The 25,890-nt window shown below is 39.5% G+C and overlaps 1 protein-coding gene across 1 annotated transcript in view; it reads right to left on the bottom strand.

The window, feature by feature from the left end:
• Positions 1-1,969: 1,969 nt before the first annotated feature.
• Positions 1,970-25,890, bottom strand: part of LOC124552346 (DNA (cytosine-5)-methyltransferase 1-like) — a 49,827-nt gene continuing 25,906 nt past the window's right edge. Inside the window, exons 6-10 of the mRNA XM_047126615.1 lie at positions 22,590-22,739; positions 22,323-22,489; positions 13,758-13,983; positions 2,202-2,318; positions 1,970-2,065 (exon numbers count right to left, since the gene is read on the bottom strand). Of these exons, the coding sequence (XP_046982571.1) occupies positions 1,970-2,065; positions 2,202-2,318; positions 13,758-13,983; positions 22,323-22,489; positions 22,590-22,739 (756 nt within the window). The remainder of the gene's footprint in view (positions 2,066-2,201; positions 2,319-13,757; positions 13,984-22,322; positions 22,490-22,589; positions 22,740-25,890) is intronic.

Here is a 25,890-nt window from a genome sequence, read left to right as displayed (position 1 = left end):
TACCCCAGCAATGGCAGACTGCTGTAAATAGTAAAGGAAAATATACTATTGATGACTAAACTCTCTGTTACGTGTATGTGTTGTGTTTATTAAATTTGTTGAGAAATGCTACAAGTTATGCTCCAATGCAATAACATTTGCAATTTAATGAGTGCCTCAGATTTATGGGAAGGATTTTATGCCTGTCTGCCAAAAGCAGGCATTGTACAAGAATGCAAGCATCATGCAAGTATTACCAATTGAAATTTCAATGAATTACCAACATCAGCTTTGTATGGGGTGTTGATAGAATCAGTGGGGAGATTTGAAAATGTGTGCCCAACCGGGATTCAAACCCGGGATCTCCTGCTTACTAGGCAGGAGCTGTGACTCCGTGACTCCTTAGCCACCGAGGCCACAGGAGTCAGTGCAGCTGACTTATCCCAAGCAACCCCCCCCCCTCCCCCACAGACACATCCTCAACTTCCTCCACACCCTACAAAAGTAGTGCTCCCTGCCCATTGATCTTAATGCTCATGGCATTCCCACATGAGTTCGAGCATGTGTGTGCATCTGCACAGAAATGATACTTGGCTTGGGATTGCGGTCATTACATGTGTATGGTGTATTGCTTGGGATACATCCACACAGCCGCACCAGTTCCTGTGTCCTTGGTGGCTTAGGGGTTAGAGCACCTGCCTAGTAAGCAGGAGATCCCAGGTTAATCCCAGCAGGGCACACATTTTCAACTCTCCGCATTGATTCTATCAATGGCCCATACACAACTGATGTTTGTAAACAATTGAAATTTCATTTTTCATGGCTGTAATGATCCACTACAGTGTCTGTTCTTTCAGACATGTCCAAAAGAACAGACACCATACACCTATATTACCAACTGTTTGCACTCCTACATAACCATTCCATACATTACTGTTGTAAAAATGAGAATATGCAGTTGAAAGATGTGCACAGAAAAAAGCTTGGAACACTCAAATTTCAAATTTACTTCAAAAAGTTTCAGCTTCATGTGTTACCACATATCTCTTATTAGCTGATTCATATACACGTTTACCTCAAAAGTAATTATAAGAAAACCACTGTGAGGGGCAATAAGTCTATTTCTGCTCTGAAACTGTTCTTCATTTATGTCAAATTTTCATTTATTAAAGACAAAACATCCCAGAAATATATTTATAGAAAATATCTATACAAGTTACAGAAGTTCTACAGTGACTTAACTGACAGCGTCAGTAAACTACTAGCACTGTCCTATAATTTTACAAACAGAGTTAACCAAATTACATGAGATATCAAAAAGACTTAACTGATAATGTCAATAAACTATTAGCACTATCCTGCAATTTGACATACCTTGCTAATCAAATTATGTGAGATATCAAAATGACATAACTGATACTGTCAGAAAACTATTAGCATTCTCCTATAATTTTACATATAGTTGTAATCAAATTACATGAGATATCAAAAATACTGTAATTTTATTTAATATATGTTGTGATACTGAGAGGTGTTGAACACAAGGAAAAAAACTATTTTTTAGCAACCAAACATTCTCCAAACATGTGCAGTGACAAAAATTTAGTCTAAATACCCCACTAGCACATGGCATAAATAATAAAATAACTTCCACATGGGGTTTGAATTCTTATCTGAAGTTCAGAACAGAGCTTGATATCCTGAGATTCAAGCTTTTACCAGAGTTCTGAGAGACACAAAATGAAAACTTTGAAATATTCAGGATGGAAAGAAAGTGCACCTTACTGTTCACATCTTCTATAAATGTGTAATATCATCTTTCTTTCTTAATGGTTTACATAAACGCTGCAGTTTTACCCTTGAAAACTGCATTGACATTTCCTTTGCAAATCCTTGCCTGGTCTATCTTGCGTCATCTTTAATGGCATAGTGTTTTATTATCACTGTCACACCTAAAGTAAAAAAGTAATTAAATTTATAATATTCTTGTTCATTCACTGCACTGTCTTGCTGTGTGAATTACCAAGCATTTTGCTATTTCATGGCCAACAGCAGCACTCAGTGGTGGTGGGACAGCATTTCCAACCTGAAATACAAAAGTATATGCTTCAAATCATGAGCACGTACCCATGCATTCAGACACACACACACACACACACACACACACACACACACACACACACACACACAAACACACATTGGAACTTTCATTAGCTTCTTACCTGACGGTACTTATCTGCCATTGATCCACAGAAAATAAAATTGTCAGGGAAGCCCTGCACTCTTGCAAATTCTCTAACACTCATTATTCTTGACTGTTTTGGATGAAGAACTCGACCCTGAAAATTGTTAATGTGCAATAGACGAGTTTAATTGCATGATAGGACAATATTTGATCTTTGTTGTGACGATGATAGGTGCTGAATATGAAATATTGTTTTGAATCATGCATGTGAAGCAACAACAGCTTAACCTACACAACATAAGAGATAAATACTTCAAAAGAGCTAGCATTCTTGCTGGAGGTTCAGCCTGGAGTTGATATACAGGTGATACAGATATAAAACAAAAATCAAATAATGCCCAGAAGTTTAAAAAAAAAAAAAAAACTTATACATGTAGCCACTTCCTTGTTTAAACTGAGGTGATCAAAGTCAAGGGATAATGATATACACATATAGAGATGGCTGTAGTATCACGGACACGAGGTTTACAAGGGCGGTGCACTGGCGAAGTTGTCATTTGTGCTAAGGTGATTCATGTGAAATAGTTTCCAACGTGATTATGGCCACACGAAGTGACTTAACAAACTCTGAATGAGGAATGGTAGTTGGAGCTAGATGTATGGGACATTCCATTTTGGAAATCATTAAAGAACTCAATGCTCAGAGATCCACAGTGTCAAGAGTGTGCTTAGAAAACTAAATTTCAGGCATCACCTCTAAATACAGACAACGTAATGGCCGATGATTATCACTTAATGACTAAGAGTAGCGACATTTGTGTAGAGTTTTCAGATGACAAACAAGCAACATTGTGTGAAAATACAGGGTGTTAAAAAAAGGTATGGCCAAACTTTCAGGAAACATTCCTCACACACAAAGAAAAAAAATATGTTATGTGGACATGTGTCTGGAAACGCTTACTTTCCATGTTAGAGATTTTATTACTTCTCTTAAAATCACATTAATCATGGAATGGAAACATACAGCAACAGAATGTAGCAGTGTCACTTCAAACACTTTGTTACAGGAAATGTTCAAAATGTCCTCCGTTCGCGAGGATACATGCATCCACCCTCCATCGCATTGAATCCCTGATGCGCGGATGCAGCCCTGGAGAATGGCGTATTGTATCACAGCCGTCCACAATACGAGCATGAAGAGTCTCTACATTTGGTACCGGGGCTGCGTAGACAAGAGCTTTCAAATGCCCCCATAAATGAAAGTCAAGAGGGTTGAGGTCAGGAGAGCGTGGAGGCCATGGAAGTGGTTCGCCTCTAGCAATCCATCGGTCACCGAATCTGTTGTTGACAAGTGTACGAACACTTCGACTGAAATGTGCAGGAGCTCCATTCCGCATGAACCACATGTTGTGTCGTACTTGTAAAGGCACATGTTCTAGCAGCACAGGTAGAGTATCCCGTATGAAATCATGATAACGCACTCCACTGAGCGTAGGTGGAAGAACGTGGGGCCCAATCAAGACATCACCAACAATGCCTGCCCAAACATTCACAGAAAATCTGTGTTGATGACGTGATTGCACAATTGCGTGTGGATTCTCGTCAGCCCACACATGTTGATTGTGAAAATTTACAATTTGATCATGTTGGAATGAAGCCTCATCCGTAAAGAGAACATTTGCACTGAAATGAGGATTGTCACATTGTTGGATGAACCATTCGCAGAAGTGTACCCGTGGAGGCCAATCAGCTGCTGATAGTGACTGCACACGCTGTACATGGTACGGAAACAACTGGTTCTCCCATAGCACTCTCCATACAGTGACGTGGTCAACGTTACCTTGTAAAGCAGCAACTTCTCTGACACTGACATTAGGGTTATCGTCAACTGCATGAAGAACTGCCTCGTCCATTGCAGGTGTCCTCGTCATTCTAGGTCTTCCCCAGTCGCGAGTCATAGGCTGGAATGTTCCGTGCTCCCTAAGGCGCTGACCAATTGCTTCAAATGTCTTCCTGTCGGGACACCTTCGTTCTGGAAATCTGTCTCAATACAAACGTACCGCGCCACGGCTATTGCCCCATGCTAATCCATACATCAAATGGGCACCTGCCAACTCCGCATTTGTAAACATTGCACTGACTGCAAAACCACGTTCATGATGAACACTAACCTGTTGATGCTACATACTGATGTGCTTGATGCTAGTACTGTAGAGCAATGAGTCGCATGTCAACACAAGCACCGAAGTCAACATTACCTTCCTTCAGTTGGGCCAACTGGCAGTGAATCGAGGAAGTACAGTACATACTGATGAAACTAAAATGAGCTCTAACATGGAAATTAAGCATTTCTGGACCCATGTCCACATAACATCTTTTCTTTATTTGTGTGTGAGGAATGTTTCCTGAAAGTTTGGCCGTACCTTTTTGTAGCACCCTGTATAGAGAAGTCAATGTGGGACATATGACAAATTATCCTTTAGGACAGTGCAGCAAAATTAGACATTACTGGGTTATGGCAGCAAATGGCCAATGAGAGTGCCCCTGCTAACAGTACATCATCACCTGTGGCGCCTCTCCTTCAGTGTTCCCAAACAATGATGAAATTTTTATGCATGACAATCCACCATGTCGTTGGGCCACAATCATTGTGATTGGTTTGAAGAACATTCTGGACAGTTCAAGCAATGATTTGGCAACCCAGATCACCTGACATGAAACTCACTTATGGGACATAATCAAGAGGTCAGTTTGTGCACAAAATCCTGCTCCGGCTACACTTTCACAATTATGCACAACTGTAGAGGCAACATGGCTCAGACTTTCAGCATGGGACTTCCAACAACTTGTTCAGTCCATGCCACATAGAGTTGCTGCACTATGGCAGGTAAAAGGAGCCTTCACTTGATATTAGGTGGTATCCCCGACTCCTTTCTCCTGTGTGTATATCAGAATACATGGAGTTTTAGCATTGTAAGAGCAACTGTAAATATGACTCAGTGGCTAGTGCCACAATATGAGTCCAGAAGTCTCAGTTTTGGTTGCTGGTCAGTACTAGGATTTAATTCTGACCCTTATCACTTCTTTCACCTTTGAAATGTTTGTTGATGTGAAAAATTCCAAGGTGTACTGGGGTTCAGAGTTCTCGTTAAACTTTAATATCCCCCTATAACGGGCAGTTCAAAAGCTGGAGGAAGGCAACAGGATAATGCCTAGTAAAGCACCATGATGTTAAAACAATTTTTGGCTAATGACAGCTTTGTGTTAGAGTAAATGACATACAAAAGAGCCTCCAATTTTACCAGGTGTAGAAATATGAAACCAGAATTTTGTTGCAATAATTACACACCTTTTGTTTGAAACTGATAAATGATATTTTATTCAAAATAATCTTCATTGCTATTTCTATATTTCTCCCACCTCCCTGGTGAAGAGAAACTGCTTTCTGCATCATATTCAATTGTTCCACAAGTTCCTGTTGAGTTAAAGTATCACCTCCATCCAATAAAGCCTGCAATTCATTGTCTTTGACTTTTTCAGTTGTTTCCCACGCTCATCAATTCTTGCATCAAAATCACCTCTTTTGAATTTTTTGAACCACTTGAAACATTGTGCTTTCCCAAGAGCATGTTCACCGAAAGCTTCGACAAGCATTCGATGCAATTCTGCACCAGTTTCCTTCAAATGATAACAGAAAATCAATGCTGTCTGCAGATCATTGTTCATAGGCACTAAACTCTACATGTTTACAGGTTTGAAACAGATACCAGTGTACGGGACTTGGGTTACTGTGTGTTGACATACATCATCAACCATTTCAGGAAGCAAATGGCACTGCAGATGTGGTCTCATGGGCCCTACACTAACGGCTAGCATCATCTATAGAGAAATTCTGGTTTCATACTTCTACACCTGGCATATTGCACAAAAATTAGTTTCCCATAAATTTCATGAAATATTGAGATTTTATTGATATCACTAATAATTTGATCCACAAAGAGTGAAAATAACAAGGGAAAGTACATTTTTACAGACTACTGGACATGGGACTCAAGCTTGTATAAAATCTGCCTGACAGGCAAGGAAGCACCCGCAAGACAAAGTCAGATGTCACTGTAACTTCATACATGTCCTGTAGATGATTAGAGTGGCATCTCTCTCCAACAGCTAGAGAGGCCACCACATTGCATTACTGTTGTTCATGTTTAGTATTTTCACCAGCCCTGTAGGGTGTATAAGGGAGGTGGGGGAAGGCGGGAGCAATGTCAGATGTTGAGTGATCACTGTGGATGACATGAAGAAGCACTCATATGGATGTTTCAGCATGGGCTGATCTCTGGTATCTCAGAACCACTTGTGCTATTGATCTGTAAATGATTTCATACACTCCGTAATACACACTGTTGCAACAATAGATCTTGAGTGAATTGGAAACCTCTAAAAGGGAGTACTAATTTTATTTTCTGACAGTGTATGTTCTTAGCAGCCTCCAGCCACCAATCTTCATGAAGTGTTGATCCAGCATATGTTTCATGAATGGCAAAAAAATTCCTGAATAGGACATTTCAAGGTTGTTTGCTTCTGTACCACAAACAATTAGGGAGTATATTTCTGCTCACAACCATTTCAATGCTACAGGTGTGCTCTCTGCATTCCAAGCTGAGTGCAGCTCTGTTGTGGTGGCGGTGCTTACTAAATACTGATACCTGTGATGGGTGATGGTGTTCTGGCCACGATGAAATACTTATCATCTGATTTTAAGAAAACTATTCACTGAAAAATTTGAGTTTTGTACATCTTACAGCCCAATATCTTTGCTCAAGAAAGGACTCAATTTCTTTTCATTATTCCACATAGTTACAGCACTGCAGCAAGTTAAGTAAAACATGTACACTACTTTAAAGAGTTTGCAGATGTAAAAGTGCAGTGCATTAACTTTTTGTATGATTGATTTTATTTCTTACACTTCAATGTATAAAACATAAATAAGATATCAAAATTTTACTTAAAACTGAGAGCAAAATGATATCTCAGTTCATTCTCAAATTATTGATTTTCATATGTGATGGACAATTGCATGCAGTGTGCCCAGATCTGTCCATAAGGACTTGCTGGCTGCTATGAAATACTTATCATTCAGTTTTAAGAAAATTATTTGCTGAAAACATTTGATTTGTGCCCATCTTTTAGTCTGATAGTTTCACTCAAAAAATAACTGAATTTCCTTTCATTACACTCGTACATCATTGTTACTGTACTGCATCAAATGAAATATTATTTAAAATTGAGAGTAGAACAATATGTCACTTGCCTTTCGTATTATTGATTTTTATATTTGACGGACAGTCAATGCACCCATTTCTGTCCCTGTGGATTGGGGATCATGTGGTCATAACAACTGTATTATTTCATAAACGGTTCAAGATATCAAAACAAGGTCTTTTGCAAATTAATGCACACAAAGAGGCACATATGTTATATAATAAATACTCAAAACCTTTTTATTCACCATGGTGTGAAGTAACTTGTCAACAGCCATGTGAAGTTAGTGGTACAGGACACATAAACATGTCAACAGTGCTTCAGGAAAACCCAGGGGCCATGCTTAAACAAGTCCTCATCATCTGGGGGACGACAGGGCATGACGAGTTAACTTTTTCATAAAGGTGGTTTTACATGAGTGACTTATTGGTCAAAATCAACTACTTGAAGTGTGTGCACCTTTTGTACTTGTGTGCAAATCAATAACCAACCATGATGCAAGTGTGTCTGTGCTGAATGTGGAGTTCTACATTTCTGAATAGGCTGCACTCTGCACTTGTGCAGAGACAGGGGGCTTCGGAAGCATCTGCTAACACTGGGAGTTATAACCTATTCTCTTCGAGTTCAGTCCTATTACAGAAATGGATTTTGTGATTTTGTGTCTTCTCAAGCTTTATTGTGTTGTTTTTGTGGCACACTGAAAAGTTACACAATGTCCTGGTATTTTTTACTACTAGTGTTCTCCTATGAGAGAGATAAAACATCTGAAAGCAAAAACTATTTACATTTTACAAGGAAAAAACTACATTATACAATTTGACACTTAGCAAGAAAATGAGATACAAAGAATAAAGCAAAAATGTGTTATTTACTGCATTTTGGATATTGTCTGATGTTTTGGCAAGCATATATTTTCTCAAGCAAATAAATGTATGTGTTCTGAAATGTTTGGATGATACTTCTCGCTGGCCAGTGTGGCCGTGCGGTTCTAGGCGCTTCAGTCTGGAACCGCGTGACCGCTACGGTCACAGGTTCGAATCTTGCCTAGGGCATGGATGTGTGTGATGTCCTTAGGTTAGTTAGGTTTAAGTAGTTCTAAGTTCTAGGGGACTGATGACCACCGATGTTAAGTCCCATATTGCTCAGAGCCATTTGAACCATTTTTTGGATACTTCTCCTACTCTTCAGTTCTCAGGAATGTGAAGAATTTACCACACGACCTCTGACATGAACTTCCTAGCAATTCTTCTTTGGTCATTAATAACATCTATTGTCTCAGCTCTTTCCCACATTTTGTTACTACGGTTGATATTTCTGTAAAAAGCATAATCCTTTATAACCTCACTTTCTCCATTCACATGCCAAACTCCACACCAAACAGCTTTTACTACACCGGCAATTTTGGTGCCGATGTGTGAAAGAAAATAACCACTCAACACAGATGAGACTCAGTAAGAGAATAAAATGCCAGAGGTATTGCAGCTGACACATTTGTCTTGAGTAATCAACTGAGACAAAAAAAAGATTGTATAAAAGGCGCTTAACAGTTAAATGGGTAAGGGTCATACCATATATTGATGTTGAGAACGATAAAAATGAGTTTGAAATAAAATACAAGGTTTAATCTTTCAATGGTTTTTTCCTAATAAACACCTCTGCAAAATTCAATAAATTTCCAGTTTTGTCTTAATAACGATATTGGTGGAACTACATTCTGAGTACTTAGGAATCTGAAACTTCATATAACTTTTATCTCGTGACACCTTTGTCTTTTAGACAGCTACTATTTCTACTACCTAAACTCAGACAATCTTTATTCCTTTAATATTTTCCTACTAAATTACATTTTTCATGACCAGTACAGCTAGGTTCCTTGTGTACAAAACTGGAATAAGTCTCAAATTATTAAATACACCACTGGCCATTAAAACTGCTACACCATGAAGATGATGTGCTACAGATGCAAAATTTAACTGACAGGAAGAAAATGCTGTGATATGCAAATGGTTAGCTTTTCAGAGCATTCACACAAAGTTGGCGCCGGTGGCGACACCTACAACGTGCTGACATGAGGAAAGTTTCCAACCGATTTCTCATACACAAACAGCAGTTGACTGGCGTTGCCCTTGTGAAACGTTGTTGAGATGCCTCGTATAAGGAGGAGAAATGCGTACCATCATGTTTCCGACATTGATAAAGGTCGGATTGTAGCCTATCGTGACTGCTGTTTATCATATCGCGACACTGTTGCCCGTGTTGGTCGAGATCCAATGGCTGTTAGCAGAATATGGAATCAGTGGGTTCAGGAGGGTAATACAGAGCACCGTGATGGATCCCAACGGCCTTGTATCACTAGCAGTCGAGATGACAGGCATCTTATCTACGTGGCTGTAACGCATCATGCAGCCGCGTCTCGATCCCTGAGTCAACAGATGTGAACGTTTGCAAGACAACAACCATCTGCATGAGCAGTTCGACGATGTTTGCAGCAGCACAGACTATCAGATCGGAGACCATGGCTGCGGTTACCCTTGACGCTGCATCACAGACAGGAGCGCCTGCTTTGGTGTACTCAATGACGAGCCTGGGTTCATGAATGGCAAAACGTCATTTTTTTGGATGAATCCAGGTCCTGTTTACAGCATCATGATGGTCGCATCCGTGTTTGGTGACATCACGGTGAACGCACATTGGAAGCGTGTATTCATCATCGACATACTAGCGTATCACCCGGCATGATGGTGTGGGGTGCCATTGGTTACACATCTCGGTCACCTCTTGTTCACATTGACGGCACTTTGAACAGTGGATGTTACATTTCAGACGTGTTACGACCCGTGGCTCTACCCTTCATTTGATCCCTGCGAAACCTTACATTTCAGCAGGATAATGCACGACCACATGTTGCAGGTCCTGTACGGGCCTTTCTGGATATAGAAAAATGTTCGACTGCTGCCCTGGCCAGCATATTTTCCAGATCTCTCACCAATTGAAAATGTCTGGTCAATGGAGGCCGAGTAAATGGCTTGTCACAATATGCCAGTCACTACTCTTGATGAACTGTGGTATTGTGCTGAAGCTGCATGGGCATCTGTACTTGTACATGCCATCCAACCTCTGTTTGACTCAATGTCCAGGCGTATCAAGGTCGATATTATGGCCAGAGGTGGTTGTTCTGGGTACTGATTTCTCAGGATCTATGTGCCCAAATTGCATGAAAATGTAATCACATGTCAGTTCTAGTATAATATATTTGTCCAATGAATACCTGTTTATCATCTGCATTTCTTCTTGATGTAGCAATTTTAATGGCTAGTAGTGTATTTCACTTTTATACACATTACTTTTTGCACATCTTCCCTCAGACATACTTCCTCTCCTTTCCTATCAACACTTTAGCAGAGACTGAGAAAGGAGTATTGTGGGAGTAAAGGATGTGCTGCAAGAATAATTCCCATTTGCATAGTTCATAAAAGCCGGTACTGTGGAGAAGGATCCAAATGGCACAGGTTGTGAATTAGCCATTGAATTGGGGCATGTTATGCTTAGCTGCATTTTCTGTCAGTGGGTGGTCAACCCTGCTCTAGGTCACAGTTTGGCGGTGGCTATTCATTCAGGTTGACGACTGGTTGCACACAAAAAACACTTTGCAGAAATTTCAGCTGAACAGGTACACACTGTCTGTTCAAAAAGTTTTGGGATTGATTTTATTCTTGCTGTATACACAAAATGAGTGCAGGAACTGTGGTGGCAGGTTCAACTAACAAAACTAACAACTGTAGACAACATAAGTGCATTCAACCAGTCAGTTGTGATCAGTCAGTGTTAAGCACTGAACATGCAACCTTACTGTGTCAACAATGTTCTGTCACAAATCACAAAAGAGAAATGTCTGTGCAAATTTGTCCCATGTACTTGGACTGCTGAACAAAAACAGTGATATGTAGACACCTGCTATGACCTGAATGAAATACAAAATGCAGACAGTTAACTGGTCTAGTTACCTTACTCTAACCACCACCTAAGTTTGACATTACTGTGCAATAACCATTCGCCAATGGCAGGTAGCAGCACTACCAATGGAGGCTACACAAAGCATATCAGGGGACATGATGCGCTCCCTCCTCCAGCCTGGATCCTTTCAACAATTGTTACAGGGTGTTTGCTTTCAGACTTTTCACGCCGTACATGCCAGTGGCCACCTGTCTGATGGAGCATAAAACATGATTCATCTGAAATGTTCACCTGTCACCATTCAGTGGACATCCAGTTGCAGTATTGACATGCAATTCCAGCTTTCATCACCAATGAAGAGCAGTCATCATAGGTGCATGGACAGGGCACCTGCTGTGGAGGCCATGCAGCTATGTTTGCTGAATGTTCTGTGAGGAGACAGTGTTGGTAGCCCCTCAGTTCATCTGGGCAGTCAATTGCCCAATAGTTACACACCTGATCATCTGTACTCATCTCCACAGCCATTGTTCATGCCTGTCAAGTATGGCCCAGCGTGCACCAGTTGTCTCAGTGCCAGTTTTGGATGGTGGCCATTTTTCCATGCACAGTATACTTTAATCACAGTGATACACGAACAGTTTACAAACTTAGCCATTTGCGAAATGCTACCACCCTAGGCCCAAAAGTCAATTATTGTTCCTTTTGATGTCAGATAAATCATACTGTTTCCACATTTTCCATGTCTGCTGATATGGTTTGTGTAGCCTCCACTGGTAGTGCTGCTACCTGCCATTGACGAGTGGTTATTGCACAGTAATGTCAAACTTAGGCAATGGTTAGAGTAATGTGATTGGACCAGGTAATTGTCTGCAATTTGTATTTCAATCAGATCATGGCATGTGTCTACATACTACTGTTTCTGTTCAGCAGTCAAGGTACTTCCTTTTCTTCTTTCTCTGGCCTTTGTCCCACTCCAACGCGGGGTCGGCTCTGTTATGATGGATTTGGCAGTATTAATTGCAGAGGGTGGCTGGATGCCCTTCGTGCCACCACCCTGAACCCCCCAGGACAGAAGTAGTGTACCCCAGCTGTCTGCATCTAGTGTAAGTCATGAAACAGTGCGAACATTTTTCAAATGTCTGTGAGTTGTGTAACTGAGGCGGAACTTGGGTACCAGCCCGGTACTCACCTACCAGGATGTGGAAAACCACCTAAAAACCACATCCAGGCCGGCCGGCCCGGCCCTCGTCGTTAATCCGCCAGGTGGATTCGATCCAGGGCCGGCACGCCTACCTGAGTCCAGGAAGCAGTGCATTAGTGCTCTCGGCTACCCTGGCGGGCCCAGCAGTCAAGGTACATGAGACAAATTTGTGCAGACATTTCTCTTTTGTGATTTGTGACAGAACATTGTTGACACAGTAAAATTGCATGTCTACTACTTGTGGCATATCCTGCATGATCTTGTCATTCTGAAAGGCACAATGGATCAACAAAAGCATGCATCTATCACTGGTGATTACATCCATCCCTACACGCAGTTCATTTTTTTCTCAGCACAATGGCAACTATCAGCAGGACAATGAAACATGTCAAACAGCTCGCAGTGTATGTGCATGGTTTGAAGAGCATCAGGATGAGTTTACTGTACTCCTATGGCCACCAAACTCAGCAGATTATAACTCAGTCAAGAAACTGTGTGACTACCTAGAGTGGGCCGTTTGCACTACAGATCCTCAACCGAGAAACCTATCACAGCTGGCCACAGCAGTGGAGTCAGCACGGCTCTGTATTGCTGTCGGTGCTTTCAGAACCTCACAGACTCTCTTACTGCTTGTCTCGCAGTGGTCCACACTGCAAAATGTGGTTATTCAGGCATTTGAAAAGTGGTCACATTAATGTGACTAGACAGCGCATTTTCTGGAAAGAAAATGATCACAGGTGACAAAACACAGTGTTACACATACTAACAAAGAGATAGAGGGGCTGGTCAGTACTTACCTCAGCTCAGTACAGCCGATAGATACACAAAACAGAACAGAAAATTTTTATCCTAGCTTTCAGAACTTGGTTCCTTTGTCAGGGATGAAATGTCATATAATATCCCGAGTATGGCATATGAACACATTATACACACTTATTAGAAATTCTAGTATTATTTCAATGAATTTTGACTGGATTTCAATGCTTTTTATTTATGTACCAAAAGCTTAATGGGAACTTGAAAACTGTTGCAACTGACCATCTTGAGCTAACTTGACAGAGCAAAAATACCATCTGTGTTGATTTTTAATGTTATGATAAATGAAAAAATATCAGTCAAAGCACACAAACAAATAAACCAAATAAAATGTTTACTGAAGTTCAAAATGTGTGATACCTGTATTCCTGATGGATCTGGATTTGTTGTTATTGTGTTGAAGAAACCATTCCAGTTTACACGGCCAAACCTCCCTCGCCAGTTGTTGTGGTCATTGGCAGTGTGAACATAAGACCAAGGGATAAGTGTGTTATTCTGCTTGTATGCAGGATCACATTCCTTGCCTTCAGCACAAGGACAAACACCACGCATCTGTCCGCTTCTTGGGTCATAGTTGGTATATATGCTGCAAGTAAAAGGAATATTTTGGACTGAAACTTAATAAACTACTTACAAATCAATTTTATTATTTTTCATATGTGTGCCTGAGCCCCCCCCCCCCCCCCCCCCCCCCCCCCCCCACACACACACACACACAATATTTCATTATATAAATCAAGTTGAACTTTTCACTGCACAGTACAATATCACAAATTCACGATTTGCAAGGTACAGTAGCATTCAACAAAAAGTATACAAAGTTTTCCGCTCTTGCGTGTTGTAAATTCTACAAGGTGTACAACTTTACTTCTGCCGTTTTTTCCCCAACTTTGACGCTTTAATGAAACAAATTAGTTACACATGTGATTTTCCACCACTGGACAGTACTTTCTCCCATCTTTCGGGCAGTATATGAATCCTGTGTCGAAAAAATTGTTCATCTCTTGAAGCGATCCAGAAATCAATCAAATTTGTAACTTCTTCATGAGATCGGAAGTGTTGGTCAGCCAGGCCATGCACCATTGATCTAAACAGGTGATAGTCAGAGGGAGCAATGTCTGGAGAATATGATGGGTGGGGTAGGACTTCCTATTTTAACGTTTCCAAGTATGTTTTGACCTATTCTGAAATGTGGGGTCGAGCGTTGTCGTGCTGCAAAATCACTTTATGGTGCCTCTCGCTGTATTGCGGCCGTTTGTCTTTTAATGCTCTGCTCAAATGCATTAATTGCATTTGATAACAAGCACCTGTGATTGTTCCACTTGGTTTTAACACCTCATAGTACATGACACCAAGCTGGTCACACCAAATGCAGAGCATGATCCTGGAGCCATGAATATTCGGTTTGGCTGTTGACATGGAAGCATGGCTGGGATATCCTCATGATTTTTTGTATTTAGGGTTTTCATAATGAACCCATTTTTCATCCCTGGTAACAATGCGATGCAGGAAACCCTTCTGTTTTTGCCTCTGAAGCAACTGTTCACAAACACACAAACGCCATTCAACATCTCTTGGTTTCAGCTCACACGGGACTCAAGTTCCTTCTTTCTGAATCATGCCCGTAGCCTTGAGATGTTTTGAAATGGCTTGCTGTGTCACTCTCATAAATCGTGCCAATTCTTCTTGAGTTTGATGTGAATCTTCACTCAGCAATGTCTCCAATTCTGCACCTTCGAAAACATTCTCTCTTCCACCACTATGCCAGTCTACTACATTAAAATCACCATTCTTGAAGTGTTGAAACCACTCACGACACATTCTTTCTCTAATAGCATCCTTACCATATGTATCTGAGAGCATTTGATGAGACTCAGCCGCTGTTTTCTTCATACTGAAACAAAACAGTAGCACCTCCCACAAATGGTGAGAATTAGGCTCGTAAATTGACATTTTCAATCAAGAACAGCTTTATGATGCAGACACAAATAGAATAATGTTTGAATGAGGTTATGGTGACCAAGGTCCAAGCTAACTGCCTGACATTTGCATTTGTCATCTGTTTCTTTCGACCGCTGCTTACCGTTGTTGCCACCTATCGGCAAACGGTGGAAGCAAAGTTGTACACCTTGTAATTTGCTAGCGGGTCTTATGTCACAGTCTCCAAACTTGCCAGCTCCATAAGCTCAAATACTCAACCTGCTAGTTCCTGATATTGCCCATTTAAATGAAAACTCATCACATGAGTCTGTTGTTGGATACAAGTTTACCACATCAGTGTAGAGAGGAGGGTGAGTACACACATTCGCAAACATAACAGAGGACCCCTGGCACTTCCACCACATACACAGCTGCTGGACATGACTATTATTTATCATTACATTCACCGATCAGTTAGCACTGAATATTATTCTGTTTACAGATAAATATAAATATATATACCTATATGTAAGTATGAATGTATATGTATGTATATATGTAAGTATGAGGTGGGTGAGAAAAGTAATAAGACTGACAACACTGTGAGTGATCTGGCAATGCTGTGTTGTTCTACTTGAGTAGACCAGTGTGTTCATACCTTCCAGATGCTCAGTCTGAGTTTCAGCTCCATACAGCCAATGCGTGATTTTTGAGAGCACCATCAGTGAAGTTTTATTTTTGTTATGTGTTACAAAAATGGAACAGCAGCAATTAGATCAACGATATGCCATCAAGTTTTGTGTAAAACTTGGGGAATCCATGTGTGTGATCATTAAAAAGTTGAAACAAGTCTATGGGGACATTCCTTATCAAGAGCACAAGTTTCTTGCTGATACAAATCGTTTTCTGAAGGCTGAGTATGCTATAAAGCTGAAACTTGCTCAGGGAGACCTACAACTTCAAAAACTGACAACAACGTTGAACGTTTGTGTTCTTGTGAGATAAGACAGAATTTAACAATAAGGATGATGTGTGAGCTATTGAACTTTAACGCTTTCACAGTACATCAAATTTTGACTGAAGTATTGCACATGCATAGGACTTGTGCCAAAATGGTGCCGAAAAACCTCAGAACTGAGCAAAACAACAATCACAGAGATGTGTGCATTGATCTTCTTGAGTGGACTGCCAATGGCCACAAATCATTCAGTTGTGTGATTATAGGTGATGAATCCTGTGTTTTTGAGTACAATCCTGAGACAAAGCCGCAAAGTGAGGAGTGGCACACTGAGGCTTCTCCTCAATCAAAAAAAGCTCAAACGAGCAGACCAACACAATGCTGGTTTGCTGTTTTACAGTAGTGGTATTGTGCATAAAAAATTTATTCCTCCAGGACAAACTGCCAACAAAAGTGTTTCACAAAGATGTCCTCGAAACACTCAGAAAAAGGATGAATCGCATGAGACTAGACATTGCAGTCAAGTGGGTACTGTATTGTGAATGTCACTTTCATCATGGAATTTTCTACCTCAAAAGATATTACTGTTGTTCGACAGTGCCCCTATACATCCGATCTGTCCTTGTGACTTTTTTCTTTTCCCAAAATTGAAAAGCATCTTAAAAGGATGTCATTTTGAGACTGTCAAGAACATTCAAATGAATGTGATCCACATGTTAAATGCCCTACCAGTTGAAGCCTTTCAGGCAGCACTGCTACAAAGACTGAGAATGACAACTCTGGTGGTGTACAGCTGCCAAACGGAACTACTTTGTAGGTGACAATATTGTCGTTTCGAAGGAAAAAAACTTTAGTGTATAAAAAATCAGTCTCATTACTTTCTGTGCACACCTCATATATATTATGTTTGTGTATAGACATCTATACAGGGTGTCCCTCCTAAGAGTTATCATAAGCATTTTCTCTAAGTTTTGAAAGGTATTTGTATTCAGTTTCTCCAATGTTAGCTGCAGTCTACCCAAACAAATATTTCCAACCACTTTGTAGTGGAACTGTTCCATAGTCTTATTTTTGTCATGTTTTATACTTACCGATACTTTTTTGAGAATTAGACCATTCGATACATAAATCGTATGTCTAAAATTACGTAAATTTTAGCTTTCTAATGAGCAAGAAGCAAATAATTTTTCTATTTATATCCAAACATAAAAAATGTATGTTCAGTTTATGAATCAAACATAATTATTCTTCATATTTCCAATCTAATTTGAAATTATTGTCATTATTGCTGTTTTTAAATTTATCCTGAAAACATTTGTAAAAATAAATGATTAATCATGTATGTAAGCTCTTGGGATGTAAAATCAATATTTTGTAAGGTCACAGTAGTGGGAATGTTCGTAGTGTGTTTTAAGGAGATGGTCATTTTTGATCTGAGTTGTAAATGCACAATGTGTGTAGCTTGGTCATATTGGGAGTAAATTTCAGCTAAGATGGAATGAATAGTTCACGACACCTGCAGCTTTTATTATTTATGTTGATAACAAGCACAGATCTAGAGCCTAAACATTTATTTTTGAGTTACTGCAAAAAGTTGATCAACCAGACAACACAGCCAATCACATGAAGAAAACTAAAATTGAACACACCAAGAAAGATAAGAAATATTAATATAATACAAGAATCTTCATGCAGTTGATGCATGAATTCTATGTTCTCCATTCCTTTTTCTTCCATACTGTTTAACACTGGAGATAATTTGCCATAACCAGCCATATATAGAGGGAAACATTCCACGTCGGAAAAATATATATAAAAAACAAAGACGCTGTGACTTACCAAATGGGAAAGCGCTGGTAGACAGACACAATAAAAAACACACACACAAATTTCAAGCTTTCACGACTCAAGGTTGCTTGGAAACATTCCACGTGGGAAAAATATATCTAAAAACAAAGATGATGTGACTTACCAAACGAAAGTGCTGGCAGGTCAATAGACACACAAACATACACACAAAATTCAAGCTTTCGCAACAAATGGTTGCTTCATCAGGAAAGAGGGAAGGAGAGGGAAAGACGAAAGGACGTGGGTTTTAAGGGAGAGGGTAAGGAGTCATTCCAATCCCGGGAGCGGAAAGACTTGCCTTTGGGGGAAAATAGGACAGGTATGCACTCGCGCACACACACACACACACATCCGTCCGCACATACACACACACAAGCAGACATTTGTAAAGGCAAAGAGTTTGGGCAGAGATGTCAGTCGAGGCGGAAGTACAGAGGCAAAGATGTTGTTGAAAGACAGGTGAGGTATGAGCGGCGGCAAATTGAAATTAGCGGAGATTGAGGCCTGGTGGATAACGAGAAGAGAGGATATACATTGCCCTTCAGTATACCCTCTCTTCTCGTTATCTGCCAGGTCTCAGTCTCCGCTAATTTCAATTTGCTGCCGCTCATACCTCACCTGTCTTTCAACAACATCTTTGCCTCTGTACTTCCACCTCGACTGACATCTCTGCCCAAACTCTTTGCCTTTACAAATGTCTGCTTGTGTCTGTGTATGTGCAGATGGATATGTGTGTGTGTGTGTGTGTGTGTGTGTGTGTGTGTGCGCGAGTGTATACCTGTCCTATTTTCCCCCTAAGGTAAGTCTTTCCACTCCCGGGATTGGAATGACTCCTTACCCTCTCCCTTAAAACCCACATCCTTTCGTCTTTCCCTCTCCTTCCCTCTTTCCTGACGAAGCAACCATTGGTTGCGAAAGCTAGAATTTTGTGTGTATGTATGTGTTTGTTTGTGTTTCTATCGACCTGCCAGCACTTTCGTATGGTAAGTCACATCATCTTTGTTTTGAAATATATATATATATATATATATATATATATATATATATATATATATATATATATATATGAATATAATAGAGGGAAACATTCCACGTGGGAAAAATATATCTAAAAAGAAAGATGATGAAACTTACCAAACAAAAGCGCTGGCAGGTCGATAGACACACAAACATACACACAAAATTCTAGCTTTCGCAACCAATGGTTGCCTCGTCAGGAAAGAGGGAAGGAGAAGGAAAGACAAAAGGATATGGGTTTTAAGGGAGAGGGTAAGGAGTCATTCCAATCCCGGGAGCGGAAAGACTTACCTTAGGGGGAAAAAAGGACAGGTATACACTCGCACACACACACATATCCATCCACACATACACAGACACATAATGTCTGCTTGTGTCTGTGTATGTGTGGATGGATATGTGTGTGTGTGCGAGTGTATACCTGTCCTTTTTTCCCCCTAAGGTCTTTCCGCTCCCGGGATTGGAATGACTCCTTACCCTCTCACTTAAAACCCATATCCTTTTGTCTTTCCTTCTCCTTCCCTCTTTCCTGACGAGGCAACCATTGGTTGCGAAAGCTAGAATTTTGTGTGTATGCTTGTGTTTGTTTGTGTGTCTATCGACCTGCCAGCGCTTTTGTTTGGTAAGTTTCATCATCTTTCTTTTTAGATATATATATATATATATATATATATATATATATATATATATATATATATATATTTGGACCCTTCCCCCAAATCAAGTGACCAACAAACACCACACACACACACACACACACACACATACACACACACACACACACACACACACACACACACACACGCACGCCTGACTTCGAAGACAGCTACAAATTTAATAAACACGAATACAATCATTTTGTTTGCAGTGGATGAACTTCGTATGTTTTCCATCTTAAGTGCGGACTATAGCATCAAACTTTTTTCCAGACATTACTCTTAGAGTTATGGGACATATTTGTAACTATATGTAATGCATTATTTAATTTTTGTCTTGCCCCTCCACAATCTGACAAAGCACAACTTCGTTAGAGGTCACATGATCCCTAGAGTTGGTCATTTTTGAACTTTCAGCGCTGCTCTACAACAGCAGGATTGTTCACTCAACTTCTGTGGCACATCATGGATTTACACTCCTGCACACTTTAGTAGGAGGATATGAATCAATAAGTAGGAAGTAACTGCAACGCACTGTTCTCAGACTCATCATACTCGTGGAAACACAGTGGGACAGAAGGACGCCAGCAAAGCACTGACATAACAATGTTGCCTTGACTCCTAATGTATCCAGCCCTCAAAAGAATTGAGTTCAGTTTACAAACTATAATTTCTCCTCAGCAGATCCATACCTAAACTGTAGAGTGGAAATCAGTAACGAGCTAAGTACCAAAAATAATTTTTTTTAGTTAGACCTGGAAAACCAAGGTAAGTGCCATTGCCAACAATCTAAAAAGCAGGCTAAGGGGTACAATCATTTTTAGTTGAACATATAAGACCAGAAGGATAGACTGAGCATTATTTGCTGGCCCACTAGTGAGGCTAAAGTGGGCAGAGTGCCACAAAGCTTTATAATTGTTTGCAGTGAGTGTCAGGTATTTTACCCAGACTGAAGAATGTATGAGACTGGAAGAATGTTAGAGTGTTAAGCACCTAAGGCCCTTAAAAACGTGTGAGAAATGTAACAGCTAAAAATCCATTTGTGGTTGCTATGCTCCAGCCTGAGGACCATTTTTGTTTCAAAAAAGCAGCCTATAAACATATTAACACAACAACAATAAATATTTCCAAATGTAAGTGTCATCAAGGCAAGAACAATGTTTAATGAACTTGAAGAGTGGAGCACCTACAAGATTTTCATGAAAGGAATTACCACTGACATAATAAATAACTTTTTTTTACCATCGCAACAATGTAAAAACATCTTGTCAGCTGAAAAGAATGTGGATCTGCTACAGATGCTGCTATATTTGAAAGTAAATAATAGCACATTTTTTGAACACTTAATCAATTAAAATTGCTTTGTGCTTTAGAAAATTACAGTAAAAATTAAAAATAATTTAATCACAGGACAGTGTACCTACAAAACATAGCTAAAATTTTTATTACTGAAAAAAAAAACTAATAACTGTGTGAAAGATAGATTGCTGCTCACCATATAGCAGAGATGTTGAGTCACAGACAGGCACAACAAATGGCAGCCAGAGACAGTGGTCATGTGTATTTAGCTGCATTTGCATGGATGTGTGTGTGTGTTTTTTTTGTCTCTTTTGGAAGGAAGAAATCTGGCAGAAAGCTTATGTGTTTAGTAGTCTTCTTGTTCTGCCTGTCTGCGACTCAACATCTCGAATATATGGTGAGTAGCAATCTGTCCTCCTCATAATATTGTCATTATTTCATCCTGGAGTTTTCATTATTTGCTTGAGATTTCTTTCATTGGTATTTACCTCATTTTTGCTGATACCTTTACGGCATTTAGCATGTTTGGCATTTTCCTGAATAAAATACATATTTTCATTGATAAAAGAAAGAGAACTTCAAACATATCACAATAGTTGTGTGGCTCTTACTGTAGACAATAAATAAAAAATAATGTTAGGTTTTTCATTAAAATATTTTTGTCAACACAAAAAAGAACTGAATAAGGGATCTGTTTCAAGGAAAGTCACTAATGTCAAAAACAATCCTCCTTAAAATGAGAAAACTATATTTTCTTGTCATGCTCTGACCAGTGGCACTATCCCCATGCATGCAGCAAGTGTTTCTGGCTGCCTCTGCTGCTTTCACCTCTCTATTGAACTCAAACAGAAGAATATGAGGGAAATGTTTTGATTGCTGCAGTCAGCTCTCCATTTTCTAGTGTCAACAGCTCCACTCATCCCGAAGTGACAAAATGACAATATGTAAACTCATATAACGACAATGAACTACAAATAAAAAATGACAATCCATAAATAAACCCATTGCAACTGGAATACCAACATGCAAAACTAAAATGCTATGAACATTACCTAATATGTAATTCCTTAATCCTTTGAAATTTGAACTAAATAAGTTACATCAGCATAACTGCAACCTACAGTTGATTACTGAAAATAATGCTTGAAGTATGTAAGTTAAAATGTAAAAATGTGACATTAAATAAATAGGCAGAATGTAACAATTAGAAATAGCTGTGAATCTCACAGTTTCTCCAGGTAAGAGCCATCACAAAGCCGCATGGCAATATTCGGCAAATCCCTCCAGTCAGCTCCTGCATTTGTAGGGATATTTGCAACACGTGCTTCATTTAGAGGGTTCAACTTCTTGCAGATGTGATCTCGCAATATCTTCTGTTTCTCATTGCCATGGACCTTACAAGTAACACAGAAAAAAATTACAAAATGTAGTAAAAGGTAATTACAACTCGTAAAATATTCTATACATTTTCTTTTCATAACTAACAAAACATACCAAATGCTGGAAATGTGTCAGTGGTCTTTTCTTGTAATGAATTTCACATTTATCGTGCCCGTTTGGAATTTCTGGAAGATTAGAAAGAGCATCACGCACTGTTATAGTGCGCATTGGGGCTGAATACATCCGATTACAATTTGAGTAGTACTGTGGAAAATAAAGAACAGAAAAGAAGTTCTAGACACAGAAGTAATACAAATAAACAGATAATATAGAACAGATCAACAAGATATCAGTTTTATTAACTGTGACACAATACGAGAAGTATCAAAAAGACAACCTCCATCAAAAATGCAGAGAGAATTCAAGAAACTGAAATAAAATTTAAAAAACTGATTCAGAATGGAGTATTAAAAATGGCAATTGAACATGGATGGAAGCAAATGTCAGCTTACAAGGGGACTGTCTTCCCTGTAGAGTCAGATGTGCAAAGTTTGCTGTGCCCTTGTCATCTATAAATGAACAAGTGTGTTGTTTATTAGTGTCATGTCACAGGATATAATTCAGATCATGCACAGGGATGTAGTTTCATACATATTATGGCACGTGTTGCATAAATATTTGTTTGTATTATATTTGCCTGAGGTACTCCTTGGGTGGCGTGGAGTTTGCCGATAGATGCATTTGCATAGCACTACATACGGTATGGAGCCACCAATACCGTAAAAACTGCTGTATAAAGAGCCCCCTAGAATAAGGAATGAGTAAAATCATTGCCATTTCAGTGCTGCCTGTATTGTTGACCTGACTTGCTCTGTTCATCTGCAGTGACTGTTTTTGCTAGTGCTGTTTCGTTCTTGTTTTGTCTATTACAATTGTAACTTTAAGTGAACAATGTGCAGCTGTGAAATTTTGGTTTCCAGACAGTAAAAATGTTGCTGAAACTGTTTTAATGTTGAAAAAAGCTTAAAAAGTTGACGCTAATAGAAAAACTCAAGTGTACAAGTGGTTTACTCAATTTAAAAATGGCGACATGTCAATTGATGACAAACCTTGTTCTGGATGTCCATCAACCGCCCAAATTGACAAAAACATTGAAAAAACATGACAGCTTGTGCTCACAGACTGTTGACAGACAACTGATCAACTGTGAGAGATCAGCGAGTATCTTGAACCTCGGTTCAGTGAATTTTAATGGAAGATTTGGGAATGAAAAGGATCGCTGCCAACTTTGTTCCTCGGGTTCTGACTGACAATCATAAGGAACATCGAGTTGAAACGTGTCACGCTTTGAAACAACAGCTTGAAACTGATCTAGATTTTCTGTCAAAGGTCACTACTGGTAATGAGTCATGGTGGTATAGTTATGGCCCAGAAACAAAGCAACAGTCAAGCCAATGGGAGACATCATCATCACCCTGTCCTAAAAAAACAAAGCTGATTTGCTTTTTTCATACCACAGGAATAGTTCATTTGGAGTTTATGCCCCCAGGTCAGACCATCAATCAAACATTTCATTTGGAAGTTTTAAGAAGATTGTGCAGTAGTGTTCGTCAAAAAAGACCTAATTTGTGGTGCACATGAGACTGGTTCTTCCACCACGACAATGCACCTGCACACACAGCCATCCCTGGTACATAGTTTTTGGCTAAAAATTGCATGGTTCCATGGCCCCATGCACCTTACTCACCTGACATGGCTTGGTGCAACTTTTTCTTATTTCCATGCATGAAAAGGGGAATGAAAGGACACCGATTTAACAACATTGAAGAAATCAAGAAAAAAATGAGGGAGGGCCTGTAAGCCATTTCTAAAGTTGACTACAATAAATGCTTCGAACAGTGGAAGCACCGGTGGAACAAATGTATTAGGTTTTGTAGGACCTTTGAGGTTCACATTGTAACCACCACTGAGTGCAAATCTGAAAGCAGGGATGTTAATGTATGATACTTAGAACTGAAATCACACTTGTTACAACAGCCGGAATAGAAGTGCCTCCTGGTGGGAGATTGCTGCTATATAGACAAACATCAAATACTCCAAACATGCATCCATTATAATCACGGAGGAGAAACAGCTACAGACGATTCGTCACTTTAGATATCTTGGCAGTGTTATCTGCAATACTGGTTCTATAGACAAAGTAGTCACTCAAAGAATTCAAGCATGTAGTAATTTCTATCAAACAGTTAAAGACCCAATAAGAAATGTGTAAGCAGCACTAATGTGCGACAAAGGCATCTATGACACTTATTACATCACAATTTTGACATTTGGTAGTGAAATATGGGCCATGAAAAATAAAGAAATCAGCAGAATTCAGGAAGCTGATATAAGTTTTGCTCATAGCATGGTAGGAAGAACATGGAGGGATAGAATCCAGACAGGAAATCTGAAAACATATTTATGTTATAAGACAACAAAACAAAATAATCTCACAGTGGCTGAGATATTATGGATGCTAACAGGCTACTGAGACTAATGTACAATCAGAGACTCAGAGACAAAAGATCAAGAGGGCAACCAAGATTCAGGTACAAGGATATAGGAAAATCTGACATAAAGCAGAGAGAACACAACCGTGACAGCCTCAAAGAGGGTTAGAAGTTCAAGAACCATAACTGGTCGAGACACCTCATTTGCTGATCCATCAAATGAGATAGAATGACGTGGGACATGGCGAGGACCATATTTGTATATTGATAATTTAACTAACAGAGACACTTCATGTATCTATAGCAAGGTGGAGGAGCCTCACTGGTCTTGCTAAAATCACACTGATTAAAAGAAATGGTACATCAAAAACAGTAAGAAGTCCAGTTCTTCATTTCTTTGGTTTTAAAAGTATGCCAGGCCAACTATTCTCATTGTCTTTGAAACAGAGCTAGTATCATTTATGTTAATTTTTTATTAATTTATTTACTACACATTTTATCACATTTACAATGTAGGACTCGTCAAAATACAAGATAGCATAAAATTGTAAATTTAGATATGTACAAAATACAGGCACATACAAGTTATGATATTACATCTAGACCAGTAGCTTTGTTATCAACATATCTTGACTAATTGTAATTCATTATCATTTCCACAATATTACTTATGCCTATTATCTCTGCTGATCAAAGGTCCCATGTGCCTGACATAGTAGCTCCATTTCCAGCAACTCATAAGTTTAAGGTTCTTCTGTCTCACAAGGGGAGGCCCCAACCTTTGGAATGTAGATTTCCTGCAAACTTCGTACACTCGTAGTACTCCTTGAGGACAAAAAAATGGGTAAGCAGTAGCGTATACTTCTCAAGCGTTATTGAGAAAATCACAAGATAATTACAGTCGTCAAATATATACCTGTGCG

This window comes from Schistocerca americana, chromosome 10 (assembly GCF_021461395.2).
Source record: "Schistocerca americana isolate TAMUIC-IGC-003095 chromosome 10, iqSchAmer2.1, whole genome shotgun sequence".
In the NCBI taxonomy this organism is placed as follows: Eukaryota; Metazoa; Arthropoda; class Insecta; order Orthoptera; family Acrididae; genus Schistocerca; species Schistocerca americana.
Note: the sequence above shows the minus strand (reverse complement) of the source record. Positions and strands in the feature narration are given on the sequence as shown.